This window comes from Ictalurus punctatus, chromosome 8, assembly GCF_001660625.3.
Source record: "Ictalurus punctatus breed USDA103 chromosome 8, Coco_2.0, whole genome shotgun sequence".
Lineage (NCBI taxonomy): Eukaryota > Metazoa > Chordata > Actinopteri > Siluriformes > Ictaluridae > Ictalurus > Ictalurus punctatus.
In genome coordinates this window covers 18,206,815-18,229,612 of record NC_030423.2, presented here as the reverse complement: position 1 = coordinate 18,229,612, position 22,798 = coordinate 18,206,815, and the positions used below count along the sequence as shown (strand labels likewise).

Below are 22,798 nucleotides of genomic sequence, written 5' to 3'. Positions count from 1 at the left end.
TGATGGGAGAAAAAAAGCCTATTATGTAATATTCTCAATTCATGCTAGAGAATAAGTATAAGCCTAACCCTAACCTAACCCATTTATATTTAAAGAAAAACTCTATTTTGTATCTATAAAAGTAGTGAGTGACAGCTTAACTTCAACTATCATTAAACATTTTAGAACATCTGATGGTTTTTATTCTATTTTGCTTGTTTTATTACTGTATAATCACTATTATTTAACCAGGCTATGCTAAGCCAGGGTTCCAGGGTTTTTTGTATTTAAGGAATTATCTAATGCAAAGGCAGGTGAACTTGGAGGGTAAACCAGTTCATAGAGTATGTACTAGCATTGCTTATGCTTCATACTTTTCCCCCCATATTTTCCAACCTGCTAATTCCCAATCACCAGTCAAGAAGGCATTATCTGCGATCACAGATGACGAGCTCACAGATGTCCATGATTGGCTAGTGTCACTGTGATTGAAAGGGGAGAGAGTCTGTTTGAGATCCATTCAATTAAATTTTTCTATTCAATTTTATGTGTATAGGGCTTTTAACTATGGACATTGTCTCAAAGCAGCTTTACAGAAACATATAAACACAGGATACAGATCCATCCATCCATCCATCCATCCATCCATCCATCCATCCATCTATGTATCCACTAGCCAAGGTTGGAGCACAAAAGTAGAAAGATCTTAGACCCCCCCCCCACACACACACACCTTTTCCATGCAGAATATTTTATTGTCTCCCAATTTTAGTCATTTCTAATCCATTTGCTAGTTCTCCCTCATCACGCAACAGCCACCAACCAAGGGGTTGAGGGTTTCTCTGCCAAATGCCCTCTTCCATATACATGATCTCAAAGATGTCCAAGATTGGCTAGTGTCACTGCAATTGACAGTGGAGAGAGTATGTCATCCCCCCACCCAGAGATCACGACCAATTTTACTCCTTTTGCCTCCCAGCCACAGATGGCTGTGGCATCATCAGGATTCAAATTCTCGATCTCCTGACGGTAGGGTGATTGCAACTCGGGAGCTCTGCTTAATATTACTTAACACTTAGCTAATACCTCAAGCACGTTGAAATAACACAGTGACTCTGACACGCAAAAGAAAGATAACTCAGACTGCCAGTCGTGTTTTCCTTATCTCCCATCACCCCCTTCTCTGTCAACATGTCAGACCACACATCCTTCATTACTGTTACACATAAACATACATCCTGTACAAAGCCTACTTGCATCAAATTTATTTGGGTTGGATGGAAATTAGAGCTCAGTGGTTTTAGTGCTGCTGAACTTTCATCCCATAAGTGATCGTCAAAGTGAGAATCAAAACAATATTATGGACGTCAAGAAAATAGACCACTAGTGAAGTATGTTACTGTGTATAATTGCCAGGGTTCCTTGTCATTTGAAACCTGCACCAGTTATTGAGAATGTTTAGGGAATCATAGCTGTATGATGGTGGTATTTATGGAAAATACTGTGCCATTCTGATGTTTGGTGTGAACATTAGCTGAAGTTCCTGACCTGTATCTACATTTTGGGCATGGTGCTACACAACTGGAGGATTGAACTAGCGGGTGTTCCTAATAAATTGGTCAGTGAGCATATATCACTTCAACTGCATTTACATGTAATTGTTCTAGCATTAGCAGGCAAATCACAAGAATATGAAGTGCGTTGAGGTGAGTACTGCTGAGGTGCAATGGTAGTCCATGGCTGTAGTGTGAGACACACTTAATGTCACACAGTTTCTCATGTCCTGGAAATCTAATGAGGACACATCGATTAGCTGTGATTCATCATCGTCTTTCCTCAGGAGACTGCTTGGTTGGCCTCCAGCTACACAGAAGGTCAGGCAAATATCATGATGCTTATTAGCAGCAGCTGTAACACAAATGTCGGACTATCATCAGCCCACTATTTCTGTACCACACATTAATATCATACAAAAGCTTAATTATTTTAGCTTAAACAAGCATCACGGAATAAAGTAAGTAAGAAGTAAGTAAGTATCTTCTGGATTATGTACTGTATGCCCAGCTATTATATGTTTTTTGTACTCTTACTGTGACGTATAGAAGTGAAATGTTATGATTTTGGAGGAGACTAATTGTAATGTGTCCATCTGTTAGTGTTTGTCCAGGAGAGCTCCTACTCCAGCTGTTACAGCAGTATACAGTACTGATAAATATAATCTTTGTTAAAAAAAAGACTTGAGGTGAAATCTTCCATTATGTGATTGCTACACTGGCCTTGTAACTTCAATACAAAAATGCAATGCAATGAAAAAGTAAACGTTGAACATCAAACATGTCTTGACTGATCCACTACATTCTGTGTTTATTTAGGAACATTACGTAAATTATTTTCTTTTCTTGCCAACCCATTCCTTTAAAAGAGATGACAGTGATGCAAGAACTGCAAATATTTTCACTAAAACATGTTTTGTGCCAAATGCTCAGTCATTTTATATTCATAGTGCATCATACTATATTTCAGAAAAGTGATCCCAGTAATAAGAAACAGAAGCAGAGTTTGAGGATTCATTTTTGGCTACTATAGAACAAGCTGCAGAAATGAGAATGAGGACGAATTAAGAGTTTAATAGTGTGAGATAGCACAAGATGACATGCTGCTAATTTACTAAAGTGTAACTCTGCATTTAGATTATTTTTAGGGCAACAGGAAAGTGCCGGCAAGAGTACAAGTGCAAAGGAGTTTTGTTTGAAACAAATACATAGGAAATATAGTAAGTACTGACTTTTGACTATCAGAAACCTGTAAAAGGTTATAAGATTTTTGCTGAAGAAATCTAGAAATTATAGATGCATGAGTACTGTAGATAATTACTATAAATCCAAGCAGGTAACATGAGAGATGACCATAAACATTACATCTTATGACAAAGCTGGAGGCTATCCCAGGGAACTTAGGGCACAATGCAGGGGACACCCTGGATGGGGTGCCAACCAATCGCATAGTGCAATCGTACACACATTCACACACTACGGACAATTTGAAAACACCTTTCAAATTGTCTTTGGACTGGGGATGGACAGGGAGAACATGCAAACTCCACGCACACAGACTGCAGGCACAATTCGAACCCCCAACCCCGGAGGTGCGAGGCAAATGTGGTAAAACTTGATGCCACTATGCCAAAATGAACCCCTTCAATTAGTTTTTTAACATATCTTGTTAACAAATAGACAAATTTATACCAATACAATATTATATCAGATATACCTGCTATGCCATAACATTGCTGCTTCACAGCTGGTTTGATCATGAGCTTGGTTTACTGTCTGTGTGAAGATTCACATGTTCAGATGTTCTTCCCATGTCCACGTGGGTTTCTTCCTGGTTGTCTGTTTTCCTCCCACCTGCCAAAAACATGTCAATAGCTGAACTGACTACTCTAAGTGTAAATGAGTGGGTGAATGGTGCCCTGTGATGGACTGGGATCTCATCCAGGGTGTATTCCTGCCTCACGTCCAGTGTTCCTGGATTAGAATCCGGATCCAGAATAAAGAGGTCACTGAAGATGAACGAAGGAATCCTATTTACTGTTAGGAGAGGCATATTTGCAGTTTTGGTACTGGGTTGGGTTTCATTAACCATTGGGCTGCTTTTGTCTTGTAGTCAACAGTCTTCCATAATTATGGTGTTAATTCCTCTTTGTTCTTATTAGACTTTGTCTTATTTGTCTTTTCTGTTTTTGTCTTTTCACATATTTTCCCTCCATTTCCTTCCCAGTTATATTTTTTTCTCCAGTCCCTTTGTTTTCTCTCTCTCTCTCTCTCTCTCTCTCTCTCTCTCTCTCTCTGTCTGTCTGCCTCTCTCGCTTATTGTGCGCTCATGCTGCATCATCCAGGAGGACACGTGCTCTCTGTTTATTACCGTGGAGGGCGGGAGGGAGCGAGGAAGGGAGGGAGAGAGACAGAGAAAAAGAGGTTCAGAAAGCAGAGCCCTCATAGGGTAGCAGCATCTCAACAAAACACACTCGCTCACAGGGGGAGCAGAAAAACAAAAACGCCAAGCACTCTGAAATCTCCTCCGTAGAAGAAACAGCAGACGCAAAAGCCTTCAGGTAGGATATATTCAGATTTTTATATCTTTATTTATTTGTTTAATTTATCCTGTATTTGTGAAGCTAATATGTAAGTCTTCAAAGTGTGTGTGTGTGTGTGTGTGTGTGTGTGTTGTAAGCTCGTGCTGACTTTCTGTTGGTGTGTGTAGCTAACGGCTTCGTGTTGGAGGACACTTAAAGAGAGATAGAATGTATGACAGATTAAGGCCTCTTGATGACCTTTATAAACACTCAGCTCACTCCTACGCACACATTCAGGCTCGCAGTGTGTGAGCGATGAGCTTCTTGTGCATTTGCTACACGTCTGGCTGAAGGAGTGAAGGTCGTTACATTAGATTTATGAACCTGCAAAAGAGCTGCGTCAGACGTCAGAAGGGACCATGCTGAAAATCAATCTGGACACACCTTTAGCATTAACAGGTGGCACTCTGGGATTCATCCGGCCTCTGCTATGTGCTTGGGTTATATTTGGAGGCTGTGTTCTAACCGATAACAATGGCTGTCTGGTCTCGACCTAATCACCAGCCGCACTTCACATAATATTTGACGCCTGAGCAGCTGGTGAGAAGCCAGACTGCAGCGCTGAGCTGGAACTTTCCTCTGGTGGTATGGACCCAAACTGGGGCTTGTTTTAAGTTGGTCAGAGCTTCTGGAAATCAGGTTTCGAAACCACTGGCCCCTCCCAGCATTCCCCTGCTCTCTGATTTGTGAAATAGACACAGCATCAAGGGCTGGTTTGTCTCAGTGTTGGATGATATTTGAATTTCACTGACAGTTAGAGTAGGACTAGACATTTTCAAATGGTTTGGTATGGATTACAGTGAGAGCGCCTGTGAGTACCATAATAAAACATTACTCTCTCTGACTTCAGTAACACTGTTTTATTATATTCCTGTGGAATCATTTATATAACAAGATTGAGTCGCAATTCACAGAGAATGCTAAACAGCTCTATTGTACCTTTATATATTGATATATTCAAAATAGGTGGACAGTTTAGTCTGTATTGTAAAGTTCCCACTGTGCATGTACATATGTATGTGCATATATCGTTTACACGTGTGATTTGGCTGACGTTAAAGCTTGTCACACTGACGATGAACAGCAAGCTTTTTGCAATACGCACATTAAGTCTGAACTGAATGACACACTTATATTTTAAGGCTCAGCTAGCAAATCTTCAGTCCTCTACTGATTCTCAACATGCCTTTGAACTAGAAACATTATCATAAATTGGTTTATAAACGATTAGACAAGACTTGAGATTAACTGGGGTAACATCAATAATCCTGCAAACTGTTGAGAAAACTGCCATCTGTTGGATCTCTTGGACTCAAACTACTGAGAATGCTCACATGCAGTGCCTGCTCCATGTTACATAACGATGCAACACACACTGTCTTGCCAACTTTCTTTCTGCCTCAGTTATATATCTCATGGACTTGAATCCTCCTTGTTAGGTCTGGACTGCAGAAAGTCAGACAAATGTTTGTCTTTTGTGTCTAGAATCATACTACGAAGTTGCTTTGCATCTTTTTTTTTTTTTTTAAATTAACTAAAGCTATTCGACCTCAGAGTTAATCATTTGTAATGGCTCCCATTTTGTCTGCTCTTGTTTAGCATCCCAGCTTTGCTTTGCCTTTTTACCTTCAATCCTGAATGATACCGATATCACCGGATGCTCATTTTGCATCCACAGTTCAATAGAAAAATGCCTTAGATATACATTTTAATGCTCTTTATGTGTAAAGTGCAAAATTCAACGGTTCTTGTTTTGTACTGCTAGATGGGGCCCGGATTGTTCTGGAACTTCCCCTCCAAGACTAGCTGCACGGTTTCACAGACCCTGCTGCAGACGATGTACGTAGTTCTGCTTGTAACCGTAGCTCGTAGACTTTTTTTTCTGGCATTCAGTCCATCCCTTCATTTCTTTTTGTCCGTCTTTTATTTCACATTAAATTCCATCGACCCAACAATCGTGACGTCTGCCCATGTCACCTTGAGGAGAATACATTTACAGATCTGTGTTGCATGCAAGCAACCAATCATTGCACAGCATGGAGCCACATTCATAGACTGCAGGTTAATAGTGGTAGATTGTGTAAGGTGATGTTGCTGTTTCTCACTGACCAATCAGTGCACGAGTTTATACAAAAACACCCTGAGATCACTTGAATAAACAGCCACACCTCCATCCCTGTGTTTTTTTTGGCAGTGGAACAAAGTGCATTAGTTGACTTGCTGATGATGCACATGTTTGCTGGCCTCAATCATATACCCAAGATTAATTTTTAACTGTGATGGAGATGAAGATGCTATAAAATTTTCTCACACTTTTCAGAAAAAGATCAGGTGCAATTGAAGAGATTGTCTTATCGAAGACAATATGTGATCCACTGGCTGAGAGTCCTAGTTCATAGTGGGGTTTCTATTTAAAGCAACAAAGCACCTGGATTAATAGAGGATTCAACTACATTTTGACATCTTGCACAGTGTAAGTGAGGACCCAAGTAACTAAGAAAGAAATGTGGACTGCTGTGGTCAGAGTGTCTTGATGGTGGGTTTCATTTGAAACATCTTAAAAGTTCCCCTTCGTTTGGAAGTGGTAAAATCATTCATTTAGAAAATCACATTGCTTTACCATCTGCCGGCCTGGAGCAGTCCCTTGGCCAGTGATCCATCATGGCAGGAATTTGTGTACTAGAGCTGGAAGCATAAATACTTCCAGAGGCACATGGTGTCTCTGATGCTATGGCTTGAGAGCTAGATAGCTGGACTGTGCTTGTGGGCCATGACCCAAACTCCCACCAGAGGTGAGCCATACAATTACACCCTTTAGTTCACTGTTTTCATGTTTTTAATCAACAGTTCTGGTGCTGAACTTGGAAGCAAAATAACATTCTCCAATACAGATTGAGTCGTGGAGGTCCTTGAAGATGTCTGAACTAAGCACATGAAGCATGATGACGTGGATACTGCTTGCTTGGTTGCCACCAAGCTTGGTCTGCCCAGGGGGTGTATTTGAGCAAGTCGACTTAATAGGAATGTGCAGATTCTTATATAGGCAATCTATTATGTGGACAGTCTGTGTTTTTGATTCCTGATTGTTAGTGATCTTTCTAACAGGACCATTTTCTAAAAATTTCCCTTCTTTGCATCCATTACTGAACTGGACTTTGCAAACTGGTCTTTTACGGAGAATCCGTAAAAACGGCTTCAATGGCTTACTCTGAGTGCTGTCTTGAGAAATAAAGGAGATTGCAGTCATGCCAAAAATATAAAAAAGTCTGGTACACACTGTACCACACATCAGTAACTGATGAAAATCACACATCAGAAAAGAATCCTTTGGCCATCAGTTTAGTGCCATTGAAACCAAAGTCAACACCGTCAACAATAAAGTTCTGTATAAAACTGTGTTAAAACCATCAACAGGAAGACGGCATAGGATGACATGAAACTCGGAAAACAACTACAGATACATTAGTGATTATGACAAAACATAAATAAAACATGTTAATTAACAAAAAATATCCTTATTACCTTAACTTCACCTTGAAGACTGTTTATTTATAATCAGCTCCATTTTCTGCACAAGCTCAGATCATGCTGATTGGTGATGTAAGCAGAACGTGGTTCTTTAGTTACAGGTCTGTCTTTGGAGGATCTTCATCATATAATCAAAGATGAAGAATAAATCTGCTGTCGTGTAGATGATAATAGAATTCTGGGCAAGATTGTAGTAGTATCATCTCATACAATGTGATAAGCTATAATCTTGCTTAAATTGCAAGCCTTAAAGCAAATGCAAAAAGTTTAAACAAGGTTTGATTTGGAAGAGCTCTTTCTAGTGGCTCATAATGTAAAAGCACCGATTCAATAAAGGAAGTGGGTTATACGGTTTGGGATTCATGTTCAGATTTTGCCTGTCTCTTTAGTACTAGGTGTAATTTGACTTCTAATTGGAAGTACAGCCTTCTGTTCTTTGTTAACCACATGGGATTTGGTTGATTAGCGTTTCCTAACTACCAACAACAAATGAAAAGCTGAATAATTCACTTATGATCTATATCGGGTTTTAGGAAATGTTGAAACCATGCAAGATCTGGAAGTCTAAATTCCTCTAGAGGCACAGGGTCTCTCTGACACCATGGCCACAGGACTATATAAGCATGTGACTTACATTTACATTAATGACATTTGGCAGAAGCCTTTATCCAGAGCGACTTACATTTATCTTATTTATACAACTGAGCAGTTGAGGGTTAAGGGCCTTGCTCAAGGGTTCAGTAGTAGCAGAACTCACAACCTTCCAGTCAGAAGTCCAATGTCTTAATCACTGAGCTACCAGCACCCCTACTACCACTTAAGCTAATGGCAAAGTTAGCATAAAAACCGTCAGTTCCTGCTAATTAGCGCTTCTGTTCTCTACCTGGTCTGGTTTCTGTCTTTCGTCTTCCTTGTTAACAATAAAACAAGATTAAATAAATAAATAAAACAAAAATTTAACTATGGGAATATTCTTTGAAGGGCATGGTGGCTTAGTGGTTAGCATATTTGCCTCACACCTCCAGGGTTCAGGGTTTGATTTCCGTCGCCGCCCTGTGTGTGCCGAGTTTGCATGTTCTCCCTGTGCATCGGGGTTTCCTCCGGTTACTCTGGTTTCCTCTTTCAATCCAAAGACATGCACTGTAGGCTGATTGGCATTTCCAAATTGTCCATAGTGTGTGATTGTGCCCTGCGATAGTTTGGTGCCCTTTCCAGGTTGTCCCCCACCTTGTGTCCCATGTCCCCTGGGATAGGTTCCAGTGATACAGAAAATGGATGGAATTTTCCCTGCATGAGGATAGTTTCCAGTGTCCTTCTGTACACCTCATTAGAATTAGCATTAATATGACTGCATATTAGAGTCTATCATATTAAGGAGCCAGCATAATAATAAACAGACCAGGCCAGATGACAGGAAGGATGCTGTTTTGTAGCATTATTTGGTTTGTCTTGACTGGAGGAGAGTCAGTATTTTGTCTCTGATTGTTGCCAGGTGATTGAGCCAATTGCTGATGCTTCTGACAGCCAGGCACTGTTATTAGAATTCAGTCTGCTGCCCCATATACACAACTGCACCAGATTTCAATTCTACGCACACACACACACACACAGCCCAGTTTTCAGCCATTGACTGGGACTTGATATACTAGGTCAGACTTATTCCCCACATGAACAGCTAGACTTATTTTAACAAAATACAACAGAACCACTTTAACACTGATAAACATATTTGAGCTTTTTGCCCATTTTCACCAAGATTAGTCCCAATGATTAGCAAGTTCTCCTCTATCACACGACATAACCAAACTGAAGAACTCACCCAGCCATTGCATCTTTTCAAACTGCTACACAAGGACTGTGTAGGGCAACTCTACGTGTCCAACCGGATTTAATGGATGAGGGCACTAGCTACAGTCTTGTTTATGCATGAGCTCACAGATGGCCACAATTGGCTAGTGTGGATCCGACTGGCATGGGAGAGAAAATGTTCCATCCATCCATCCATCCATCCATTTTCTGTACCGCTTATCCTACACAGGATCGTGGGGGAGTCTGGAGCCTATCTCGAGGGACAAGGCGGGGGACACCCTGGACGTGGTGCCAACCCATCGCAAGGCACAATCACACACACACCATTCACACACTACAGACAATTTTGAGATGCCAATGTATGTCTTTGGACTTGGGGAGGAAACCGGAGTACCTGGAGGAAACCCCCGAAGCATGGGGAGAACATGCAAACACCACGCACACAGGGCGGAGGTGGGAATCAAACCCCCAACCCCAGAGGTGCGAGGCAAACATGCTAACCACTAAATCACTATTCGCTGATGAAATTGATATTATAATAAATAAAAATATACATATATAATTGTTGACAAATACTGTGGTATAAGATGAATAAAAACTTGAGGACATTCTGTTATTGGAAAAGAATTAAGTTTGGGGTAGTAAGAGTAACTTCTCATTGCGCTGCATCACACCACCCCGTCTTGGATTATTTTCCTATAACAGCATGCCCGTTTGTTTTATTCCTTACATAAACAACATGCACATTATCATTATTGCTGTCACTACCCCTGTGTTCCATTCAGTGGTAGGTTGCCTAGGAAGGCATCATGTATGAGCAGCATTTGTTCTCCTGAGAAAAAGTCAAACCCTGTGTAAATTCAGAGTGGGAGGGTGGCATGTATCTTTCTTTCTCAGAGAAGGCCATCCCATGATCAAATGAAAGTTCAAAAGAAAGTTTTTTTTTTTTAAACTATAGAAACAGAACTTAGGCTATAGAAATGTAAAGGTTACATTAGCATTAAAAGCTTAAAATAGCACTCCAAACAGTATGCATATTGAAAGCAGGGGCAAGTGTCGATGAAGAAATAACAGAACAACCCAGCAGGGTTCTCCAATGCTGCTTGACGTTGCCATAGCAACACCGGCATGGGTGCGGAGCCTAATAAAAAGCTTGTGTATGTCATCGTGGTTTGATGTGATAGAGGTGCTATTTTGGGCAGGGGGCAAATATGAGACAATACGGATGTCGGATGTCTCCTTTCAGGAGCTGAGAATGACTCATAAACATCTGTGAGCCAGCATTAATGGAATGCCGGTTTTTGATTTCGGCCAGAGGAGGGTCTATAAGGAAGCCGATCAGGTCTGATGAGCACTTAGGCAGTCGTCCATTAGGAAGTCTTTTATGTGAGGGAAAGACTATTTAGAAAAACAACAACAACTGGATTGAACTTGATGAATAATGTAACAGGTTTATCGGGACTTGGTCCGATGTGAAAGAGCTTCTTGTTTTCGGGCCTCTTCATTAACACATTTGAGAAAGAGCTAGAATACACGCTGGCCGCTGTTGTCACAGTTACCCAACACTTTGGCTGTGATTGTGTGATTTTTGTCTGCTGTTATGCAACCAAACTAATCAACCCCTCAAGAGCTGCTGATTCATTCTCACACCATCACAGTCAAATGGTTGACTGCCAATAAATTACAGAAAAAAACCCCTAGAACATTTAGAACCATATTGAATACTTATTCGGTAGGATAAGATAATCGTATTGGTCCCTAACAGGAAATTCACTTGTTGCAGCAAAAAACCTAAAATGAATCAAGAAAAACAACAAAAAAATAGAATGATGACAAACATGATATTATGATAGTATACTTGGCTTATTCCTAAACTTATTGACCCTTTTATCAGATAAACCTACGATATACAGTATGTGCAATTTTTAAGCAGAGCCTTCTGGGTCATCTGTGATTCACAAAGGTCCTGTTAATTCTTTTCATATTATGCTGCAGCAGACATAAGCAGTAGTTCTGCTCTATGCTTTCATATCACAAAATCACAGAAGCCAAAAACTGTTACTCTCTAAAGCAATAAGAAACAAAGAAAGACAAAAGGAAAGAAATAAGAGGTAGCATCATAATTTATTCATAAACATCAATGTTCCAAGTGTATTTTTATTCCTTTACTCTGTCATACTGTTTTTTTTTTAAATCATAATTTAATCATAAAGTTTACTGTTTCAGATTAAGTTTAATTCCTTTACTCACTGTAACCTGTTTATTCAATTGCTAATGGAAATATTTTTTATTTTTAGCGCAATTTGATATTGTTTTTATTCAGTCCCCGTTTCCTGTTACCGATACGATAACTAATGGGCGGTACCTGCCAATAACGATTAATCAGCCGATAGTTTTTAAAATCGATACTGAATGAAAATATAACAGTCAAAGTAAAATATTGCTGAACTTTTATTCCAAAAATAAACTGTACTGACTGTACCATGAAAATGTAGTGTACTTTTTAATGAAATAAGTATACAAATATTGATATATATTAACTATCCTTAAATATTAAAGAAAATAAAAGAAATGCATCTGAAAGTGACACTCCAAATAACAAATAAATATAGAGACATACAAAAAAGGAATAAAAAAACACTTCAAATAACACAACAAAATTAGTCAGTGATAGTTTCTTTTTTGCCTCTAGAGGCTGCTCCTGTACTGTATAATGACAGTTGACCCTTCTCAGCTGCTCCTGCAACGGACGCAATAGTTCGATCAATCAATTGTTGGAGCTGATTAATTGGCAAAACCGATCAATCGGTCGACCTCTACTTTCAATAGACTATCATTAAATAATACAAAGTAGATCTTGTGATCTTAAACATCCGAATGTGTATTTTTAAAAAACATTAAATACATTATTATGATCATTTGGGTATGTTCATAGTATTAGAATAGTGATAATTGTTTTGACAGCCCTAGTGTAAAGGGAAGTTTACATAATAAACGCCATGCGTTTATTTACACTTAATCATCGTTGGCTGCTGTGCTGGTTTGTTTCTCACTGCTGCTGTCTGTTTAGATATTATTTCACACGATTTTTGTGTCATGTCTACTTAAGAAAAAGTGCATTATGAAGTGTGTGTGTGTGTGTGTGTGTGTGTGTGTGTGTGTCTGTATGCTGCAGCATGGTGAAAAAACACGATGCTAATGTTTGGCTGTGTGAATCGGTGAAATGACCTGCAATGAATCACACCCTGTCGAGTCCATTCAGCTAGGTTGATTAGCATTAGCAGGCTGGCTTGTTGTTTTCGATTGAATTGGCATCCTGCTAAGTGATCGAGCTGTTCAGGCCTGCATGACTTCTCTCTCTCACACACACACACACACACACACACACTAATAAGGTGTTTATTGTATAAGTATTGTGTATAATGTGGGGGAATATGTTCATTTTGAATGCTGAGAGATAAAGTGGATGTTGTAGTGGAATGAAGCAGCCTTACTAATCTCAGGTATTTGTCTGTTGCTATGGTAATTTCAGGTTGCTCTCCAAGATGGCTGGCATGAAGGAACAGCAATTCATCGAGGAGAAGCCACTACTTCCAGAAACCAGAGGCCAAGACACAGAAATGGTGAGTGTGTGTGTGCCTTTCTGCTACATTCGATGCATCTAAATATAGTGGATGAAGTAGAGATTTGGATGTCCTCATTTTGTGTGCGTGGATGATTGTGTATCTCCCTGAACCCACATAGCGCTCCAATTTCAGTTTCAGCATATAGAGGTTACTAACAGGATCTGAAAAGCATGAAATGCGGGGGCAAGAACAACGTCATCTAAAATAATGGTGTTGAAAATAACACCTTTCTAAAAACCTGTTTTTTACGGCTTGGAACATTCTGTTACTTCTGCACATAAACTGTGTTGGATTCCAAGCACCATACCGTAATTGACGTGAAGTGGCACCTAATTAAAGCTGTGGTTGATTGCTGAAGTGTTTTAACACCAGTAATAATCATAATTTGCAGAAAAAAACCCCCCTGATCTGCGATTTGAAATATTGCCATGCAATGGGTCTTCCAAGAGTTTTTTGTTGTTTCAGGCTTCTGGAAATTTACAAATGCAAATAATATCTGAAATATGATTGTTAGCTGCAAGAGAAACGATTCACATATTTGTAAATGTAATCCTTGACGTCACTCAAAGTGACAGTCTGGCCCACCATGTTTGTTAAAACAGAATTTTGCTTTGCCTACATTGCCTAGGTGAAAAAGCTCATTCCAGTCTATCATCATACAAACTGCATGTCTGAATCACCACTGTGAATTTACATCATACTGCAGTGCTAAAGTGTCAAAACTACAAACATTAGGAACTGGGCTTGATCCAAACAAAGAAGCCACATAGACCATACAGTTTCAATCAGAGTGATTCAACCCCCACTGCAAATCAGGTTTATTGACAAAATTGACAGACTTTCAGCTGTTTGTAATGAACAAATCAAACAAAAGCAATTGAAATAGTTCGACACAATGAATGCTTCAAGTGGTTTCCCCAAATTCAACTGAAAATGTAACTTATAATGACTTCTCCAGTCCCAAATTATTCAACCCCTTCATCGCAATCATCTTTAGTACTTAGTAGAGCACCCTTTTGCTGTTATCACCTGCTGCAAATGAGATGCATAGCTTCTGGCAGCGTTCCTGAGGAATCTTAACCCATTCCTCATGAGCAATGGCCTCCAGTTCAGTAATATACTTGGGTTTGCGTGCTGCAACTGCCTTCTTCAAATCTCACCAGAGATTTTCTATGGTGTTCAAGTCAGGTGACTGTGATGGCCCTGTAGAATCTTCCAGGACTTCTTCTGCAACCAAGCCTTGGTGGAATTTCAGGTATGCTTGAGATCATTATCCAGTTGGAAGGTCCAATGATGCCCAAGCTTCAGCTTCCTCACAGACGGCATGACGTTTTTCCTAGGATTTCCTGATACTTCGACGAATCCATCTTGCCTTCCACATGCTGCAGGTTTCCAGTGTGAGAGGATGCAAAACAGCCCCAGAGCATCACAGATCCACCACCATGCTTGACTGTGGACAGAGTGTTCTTTCTTCATTCTTCTTCCTCCAGACATACCTCTGATCCATCGTGCCGAAAAAGTTCCAGTTTTGTTTTGTCGCTCCACAGAACAGAATCCCAAAACATCTATGGTTTATTTATGTGATTTTGAGCCAACTTTTCTTGTGCTTTTGGGTCAGTAGTGGTGTACATCTTGGAGTTCTGGCATGGAAACCTTCTGCATTTAGTACACACCTTACTGTGCTCACTGCAACCTCAGTGCCTGTTGCCACCAAGTCTTGCTGCAGCTCTTTGGCAGTCACTCGAGGGTTTTTCACAACCTGCCTTCTCAGAAATCTGGTTGCAGCCGTTAGCTTCCTTTTTCTGCCCTGTCCAGGTAGTGTACACTCAACAAACCCCTAGCCAGTTCAGGTATTTCATGTGTTCCAGCTTAAGCACACCTGGTGCAACTAATGAAGCCCTTGATTAGCTGCATCAGGTGTGCTTGAGACAACACCTGTTTTGCATATTTGTGATGTTAGGGATTCTTTACAGGGGGTTGAATAATTTTGAGACTGGAGAATTCATAATAAGTTGCATTTTCAGCTGAATTTGGGGAAAACACTTGAAGCATTCATTGTGTTTATCTATTTCAATTGCTTTTGTTTTATTTATTCACCTCAAACAGCTGAAAGTCTGTAAATTTTGACAATAAACCTGATTTGTAATGGGGGTTGAATAATTTTGATTACAACTGTAGATGATAGACTACAATAGACTCTATACTGTATAGATTAATTCTAGAGTATAAAACTTTTTTTTTTTTTTACTTTATACCAACTTCAAGTAATACAGTGAAGTGATGCATGTGGCGGTCTGGGAAAACCCATCGGATATTGCTGTGGCTGAATTGTGGCAAACAGACCTTTTTTTTTTTTTTTTTTTTTTTTTTTTGAGAAAACAATCTCTATGCAAGAAAATATACACATATTTCACCAAAAGGATGCAGAAATGTTGTTTTTACTTGCCTATATTTTGTGACTACAGAAATTACATTGGTAAATAATGAACCAGTTTAACAAACCTGGCTGTAAAAACAGTCAGTCTGCCTAAAAAGGTTTTAATTGCTAGCTTGCTAGCTAAGTATATTTTCATTCATTGAAGATCATGCTTTGATCGAGTTGTTGGTTATGTGCCAAAGGAAAACAGTGAAAATTGATACCAGCTGTCAAATTACTGGTGATGCACGAGCTCTGTCACTTACACTTTAGAAATGGCAGAGGACAAAGTTGTCATTTTTAAGTGTGAATCAAAAATGAGTTATCTAACAGAACAAAACTCGGAGCGAATATTTCAGAATCAGTGTAAGAGCAGTGATCAGTCGAGTGACTGACTTTTACCTGAGGAAATATTTACCAGAAAATTTTGTTAAATGAAAATTAAATGAATAAATATTAGTTGCATTAGACAATCAATGTTGGTGTCTTTAAATACTGTTTTCTACTTTTTCACTTTTGGAGGTAGCCAGATTTTAAACTGCTAAAACTTTCCATTTGTTGAAATAAGTGCAAAGAAGGTCTGTATTTTCTAAACTGTATATACTGTATAGTAAGAATATGTCAAAATTTCACCAAATGAAGGGTGTTCCCAAGCCACCACATGTATTTGCTAGTGGGTTTTTTTTGGCAGGTAACTTCAGCAAGTTCAAGAAGGTAATGAGAACTTTGCACTAAAGTAACACTTAAAATTCCATAGCCAGGCAAGGCAAAATTTGTATACAGTATAGCTTATGTCATAGTCCGCACATATACAGGACGCTGTGTGTTTTTCCTGTAACACGTGTTTATGTGTAATGAGGCAGGCGAGAGGAGCGTGTGTGAACGCAGGACCCTGCCCCCAGCCAGCACGCCCTACCCGCAAGTGGCATGAGATCGCTCGCCATTGGCTCGGTGTGACACGCCGCCACCGGACCAGCGGGGGGTGCATCCTGGTAACGAATGCACAGGCCACGCCCATTTCGTCTAACAGTAGATTAGAAGTGAATGAGCTCTTCAGAATGAAATCTTACAGTAGCTTGGAGTAACTGCAGAGCTTAGTGTTTTCCTTGATTGACAATTGGCAGAGGCTTTTATCCAGTCATAAATGGTATGGTGCCATGGCTAAGTGTCCCACCATGGTTCTCTGTCTGACTTGGGGTTAGAATCTTAACCACCCAACAAAGAGAACGATGCAGCAGCACTTTAGTCATTTAGTCTGTCCAGGAAGCTCTTTCTCTTTTGGTTTAGAAGCTAAAAGAGAATCCTGTCTCCTATTAAACACCAATGTAACTGCACTGTGATGTCAGCAGAGCAGGCAACCACTAACATCTCCCTGGAAAAACAGAAAATACAGCACTAACCAACAAATCAGCAGTGGAAACACTAAACACATCACAATTATTTCAATATAAACATATTTAATGTGTTTCAGGGTGGAGTTTTCCATTAACTTTCGTGATTGAGTTCAAATCCCAGCCCTTAACCCTATGCCCAGCTCAGTGCTTGGATCGGAGTCTGCCTCACTCAGCCCTTTTGAATAAAAGCATCAGCCTAACGAATAAATAGATACTAAACTCTGCAGTGATCCAGGTCTATGAAGATACAATAAATCAGGCCAACAATATCCTGATTCTGAACTGAATCTCATTCTGACTGTGTTTACAGTCATTGTAGGTCCATGTACTCTTCAGATAGAGACTGGAGCAGAGATAGTTGATTGCTGATGTGTTACATCAGAGAGCAGAACCTGAATGTTCTTTCATTAATTTATGGGTAACACTTTACTATAAGGTCCACAAATAAGCAATATACTAATACTTAACTAATTGTTAAGTTTTAAATTTGTTAATAATGAATTAATACATGAACTAATCTTTAGCACATCAGGAAATAATGATGTGTATACATTAACAGCAAACAGAGACATGTGAACAGCCATTAATAATAGTAATAGTTAAGTATTAACATCTTGTTAACTCATTCTTCTGGTATTCTGATTGCATAATTTTACAAAATGCACAAATTTATTAGCACAATCCACAGTCATTTCTGTGTGTTTGAGTGGCTCACCCTCCTGCAAGACCATCATCATCATCATCATCATCATCACTACCACCACTTTTATGGCATCACACTGCTAAAATGTTTTGATCTGGATCATGTGATCTCAAAGGAAGTTGTTAGTGACTTTGCATTGTGAATTGCGAATTGTCTCTAGTTACTTAAATATCCCAATGTTCTGACTGACTACTTAACAGAATGAGTTAACTAGATATTAATACTTAACCATTGCTGTTCTTTATGATTGTTCATATACAGTGGATATAAAAAGTGTACACACCCCAGTTACAATAGCAGGTTTTTGGGATGTAAGAAACAAAAAAATTTAATCAAGATAAGTCATGTCAGATTGTCGTCCATCTTTAATGTGATATAGCAACCAACAACCACTTCAAGTGAAAAATAAACAAACATTTTAGAAGGGGAAAAAAAATCACAATTACCTGGTTGCATAAGTTTGCACACCCCTTAACTAATACGTGGCACTACAGCATTCAGTCCTTTTGGGTAAAAGTCTACCAACTTAGAACATCTTGAGTTGGCAGTTTTATTCCACTCCTCCTTGCAGAATTGCTCCAGTGCACAGCCCTCTAAGTCATTCCACAAGTTTTCAATAGGATTTAGATCTGGGATTTGACTGGACCATTCCAAAATCTTCTTCTTCATCATCTTCTTAAGTCATTCGTTTTGTTCATTTGGATTTGTCCTTTGGATCTTTATCGTGTTGGAAGGTGTCTAATAGAGGCCTTCTGTCCCAGCATGAGAGAAGCACTCCCATAGCATGATGCTGTCACCACCATGATTCACCCTGGATATGGTGTTCTTTGGGTGATACTGTCTTGTGTTATGGTTTAGAATTATGTGCAAAAATATTTGAACTTGGTCTCATCAGACCGTAGCACATTTTGACACATGGTTTGGGGTGATAAAGGCAGGCTTGGATGTGTGTGTGTGTGTGTGTGTGTGTGTTTGTGTATGTGTGTGTGAGAGAGAGTGAAAGGGCTTTGGTCTGGTCACCCTACTCCATAGCCCAGATGTGAGAAATTATAGAGAATAGATTATCACATACAGGGAGTGAGAAGTCTTTTGGCAGCCACCGGTCCCCCATTTTCCTGTTGTTGATGGCCTTCACGGTCTTCATCTAATGTTACATCTAATGTTTTGAGAATTATTTTGAGCTTCTCTTCTGATTAATACCTTCAACAATCCTTCAAAGATCCTGTGCATGCTTTGTAAGTTTTTTGTGGAATCTTTTTTTTAAACCAAGAAGATGTCAAGAAAATCCTATAGAAAAAGCTGATCTTTATTTGGAGTTAATCAGAATCACTTAATTGAAGATGTATATATGGTCATTTCTTTTGAACATGAGTTTGAATGTGAAACACAGTCACATGACTCATTATAAAAGGGTGGGCACAACCAGGTTATTGTTAGTTTTTTCTTTTTCTTTCCAACAACTTTTCTATTTATTTTCCACTTGAATTTTGTTGGTTGCGATATCACATTTAAAGGTGGAAAAAGATCTGACATGGTTTATCTTGGTTTAATTTCTTACATGACAAAAACCTGCAATTTTATTGGGATATGTAAAGTTTTTATATCCATTGTACAGTTAACAATTGCCTGTTAATGTCCACATTTTCAATTTCCTGATGTGTATTAATTCATCAATATGGAACATAGTTAAGTATTAATATATTATTTATTGTAGACCTTATAACAAAGTGCTACCATTTCATAAATATGTATTTTTGAGGTAGTAGTTATAAATGTATGTAATCGCTGCTTGAAGGCAATAATCAATTCAGTGCACAGGTTTGTAAACCGTCATACTTTTTTTAAATCACTTCAGTCATGTTGGCTCAGGAGGCTGTAGACGGGACAATCAAAGATTTACATGTGAGTGCTTCCCTGCATTCCAGTACTGTGTGTAATGTGTTCTTGTCGACTTCCCAAAATAATTTCCTTTTGGGAGGAAAAACACTTTCCAATTCATTTTATGGGCTGTTCCAATGCTTAGCTTAATTGAAGTTGATTAGATTAACCCTTTACTGCATGGTGTTGCCATAGGGCAAAAATTATTTATAGCTAATAATACAAAACTGCTATTTTCCTTAATCCAAATCTAATATTGTACTATTTTCAAAGGTCATTCTAATAAATTTTTCAATATTTAGGCAAAACAACTTAAAGGAAAAAAAATGAAACACTATCTGAGCTTAGTTAACCATTTATTATTTTTTTTAAACAAATTTAGATATTTTGAATATTATGTTAAATTGTAAAATACGATTGTTGCCATATGGCAACATGCGATACTGTGGTATGTGCATACATGAATTGCAGCAGGCCTACACAGAAGAAAAGATACTAGTCTTCTCTAACAGTATATTTACATTTTGTTCACATTTAAAGTAAGAAAACTGCTGTAATTTCAGATGTTTTGCAATTGCACCTTCTGTTCTACATTATGTTTCAAAAGAAATAATTGAAAAGGTACTTCACCCAAAACATGTATGGATCTTTGTATGTATTTTGAATGAGTAAAGCCACATATCTACATACATTTTACAGCTCTAATTCCTTTCTAGAAGATATAACATTTACATGCTTACTAGTTGGCATAAAAATAAATTCTGCAACTTATAGTCTGTAAAATGCAGTAATTGGAATTGTCTGATACATTTTGTATTATTTTTGACTATATGATACCTTCCACCATTGCACAGTGTTGCCATACAGCAACAATTTACTTGCTGCTGTGATGAATACAAAGTGTACATGGCAGCAGATAGATTATAGTGATGGGTATTAGGTCTCATTCCTGCTGTCACATTTGTTACAGTTTAGATTTGTTACGAATTTAGATTGATTCCTTGAATCAGTCTGATACTAAAAAGCTTAAGCGATTATAGAGAAATGTTGCGATGTTTGAAAATGCAGTGAGTAGAAAGTAGAGGTGAAAGAAAAACTCAAAGTTCAGATTTTTTAAAAACGAGACTAAATTCTTTGTTACTTCTGGTTGTTTATAAGCATGAACAGAGATCAAATATTTCATGTTAAAAAATAACTCTGTTTTAAAATGCAGCCAACCATTTCATCCACAGATGACAAGCTTTCTTGGTAACAAGACAGTCTAACCCTATACAGAGTTGAACTTCTAAATTAATAAATAAAAAGACTTTTTCTCCTAAAGTCTCCTCGCCTCAAGTGGATGCTCACCTAGGTAGTAAACACTTCTGAGTCATAAAGGGAAGTCGGTGAGGGCATATTAAAACACTATTGGAACAAGGCATTTGACTCACATTAGCGTGTCACGTAGCACACTCTTTGCAGATGACTGATTGCTTTGTGTGTCATTGGATTTGTTCACGCTCAGTGTTGTGGCTTGTACTAAGTGCTTTGTCAGTGGTGGCATTAAATCTGCATCATGTTTAACCACAACCAAGGTAGCCCATAATCATATAACCACAGTCCCAGGCTTTATTTTGGTGAATCCCTGAAACCCGCTAGTCTGAATGCAACTGCAAGCTCTCATTTGTCTCTCTATCCCTCACAAGCCAGATTGGCTCACTCTCCCAACATACACACTGTGTCCAAAATGATGTTAAACCAAGTGATGGTAAGTTTATTTTTGCAGAGCTTGCTCTATAATCTTGCAATAGTTGTTGTGGTACCATTTACTAATATTTTACTAACATATCTCTCTTAACTATTCAACAGGGAGAGTATCTATGTTCCCAGGGCCACATGTTCCACAGCTCTATGATTAATTAAACCAATTTGTAAATCTTAAGGTAAAGCTAACCTCGAAACACCATTAACTAGCAAATAGCATACGTGATTTGGAATGTAGTTTAAAACATACACCAGGCCCTGGGGATGTAGTGTTAACCCAATTCAGTATTACTGCGTCAGCTTCACATGGATAGGTGACTTCTGACCTCTGATTCAAGATGGGTGGACGGGTGACCCTTCCTTCAAACACTCCACTTGCATATGTGTTTAATCTATTATTTATCATTTAAGTGATAAATAATACAATGCATATAATTATGCAGTGTTTTAAACTATATGCATGCTTAGCCATGTTCTTGTACAGATTTTATTTATTTATTTATATTTTTGTCTTAATCAATTGTAATTGTTTATATTTTCAGCATCTTTGCAGTTTCAAATAACAACATTTTTGCTTTTGAATTCTTGCAAGATTCTGCTTAGACACAGTGGTCCATATTCAGAGTTGGCAAAGGAATTCCAACAGTTACGTCAAAATATATACTGGTTAATTTGCACATAGTTAGAGTTCAGTTATGTAGGCACTTGGGTCATTTTTAGGGCTCCCCATTCAGATTATGCAAATCACTTGCATGCAGTTAATGCCTCCAAAGTTGCCCGATTTTTCTTGGGTAGAAGCATACAAGATGTTTTTTTTTTTTTCTCAGTAGTGTCTAGACCACTGCATTTAAATACAAGTACTTGCCGTAATACCTGAAGAAATTGAAAGAAAATGTGGACTGGAGAAGGAAATAGGTGTAGAAGAAATCTTTTTCTTTTGCTGTAAAATGTGAAATGATGCAGTAGAAAAAATAGGACCCTATTTAAAAAGGAAAAATAAAAAAACCCAATATGATATATAAATGAGACGATTGCAAGCATTGACATAAATCTGATAGGAGTCTATTATATTGCCAATATGCTGTTGCATGAATAGTTCTAGAAGTTATTATCACATTAATCACTGTCAATTTGGTTTAATTTAACAATATGGATTTCATACTCATTATATGGCCGATTTATAAAATAGCACTGGTTTTACTGTAAGAAAACATGCCCACAGTTTGACGGATAAACTGACCTAGCATTCATCATGCTACATCATGCAGAAATAAACAATGTCTCCTCTGATGTGATCTGTACAAGAAAAAAAATGTTTTGTAAATGTTAATGGGACAATACTAATAATTAACAGTGTCATATTTATTAGTGTCCTTTAATGGCATTCCAAAGGTTTTTTTGAGTGTATGTACAGACATATGATTTAATATTGCTCCTTGCTTGAGCTGATAAACACAAGTTCAGAACTGACGATACCTTGGTATACCTGACCATAATCTGAGGTCTAAGTACTGATGTGCACAATTTCCGTATAAATCCTCACTACACACGTAACTCAACTCTGAATACGGCACTGTGCACAATTTG

At 38.5% G+C, this 22,798-nt stretch overlaps 1 protein-coding gene across 7 annotated transcripts in view; it reads left to right on the top strand.

Moving 5' to 3' along the window:
* The first annotated feature begins 3,913 nt into the window (after positions 1-3,913).
* Positions 3,914-22,798, top strand: part of ndrg4 (NDRG family member 4) — a 42,831-nt gene continuing 23,946 nt past the window's right edge. For 2 of the 7 annotated variants that reach the window (XM_017474989.3, XM_017474988.3), the window contains exons 1-4: positions 3,914-4,093; positions 5,880-5,953; positions 12,984-13,074; positions 16,357-16,485. In XM_017474989.3, the coding sequence (XP_017330478.2) occupies positions 5,880-5,953; positions 12,984-13,074; positions 16,357-16,485 (294 nt within the window). In that variant the 5' untranslated portion in view covers positions 3,914-4,093. Of the gene's footprint in view, positions 4,094-4,785; positions 4,926-5,879; positions 5,954-12,983; positions 13,075-16,356; positions 16,486-22,798 lie in introns of those variants that run through there. The other 5 variants (XM_053682150.1, XM_017474991.3, XM_017474990.3 and 2 more) reach the window with 5 other exon arrangements.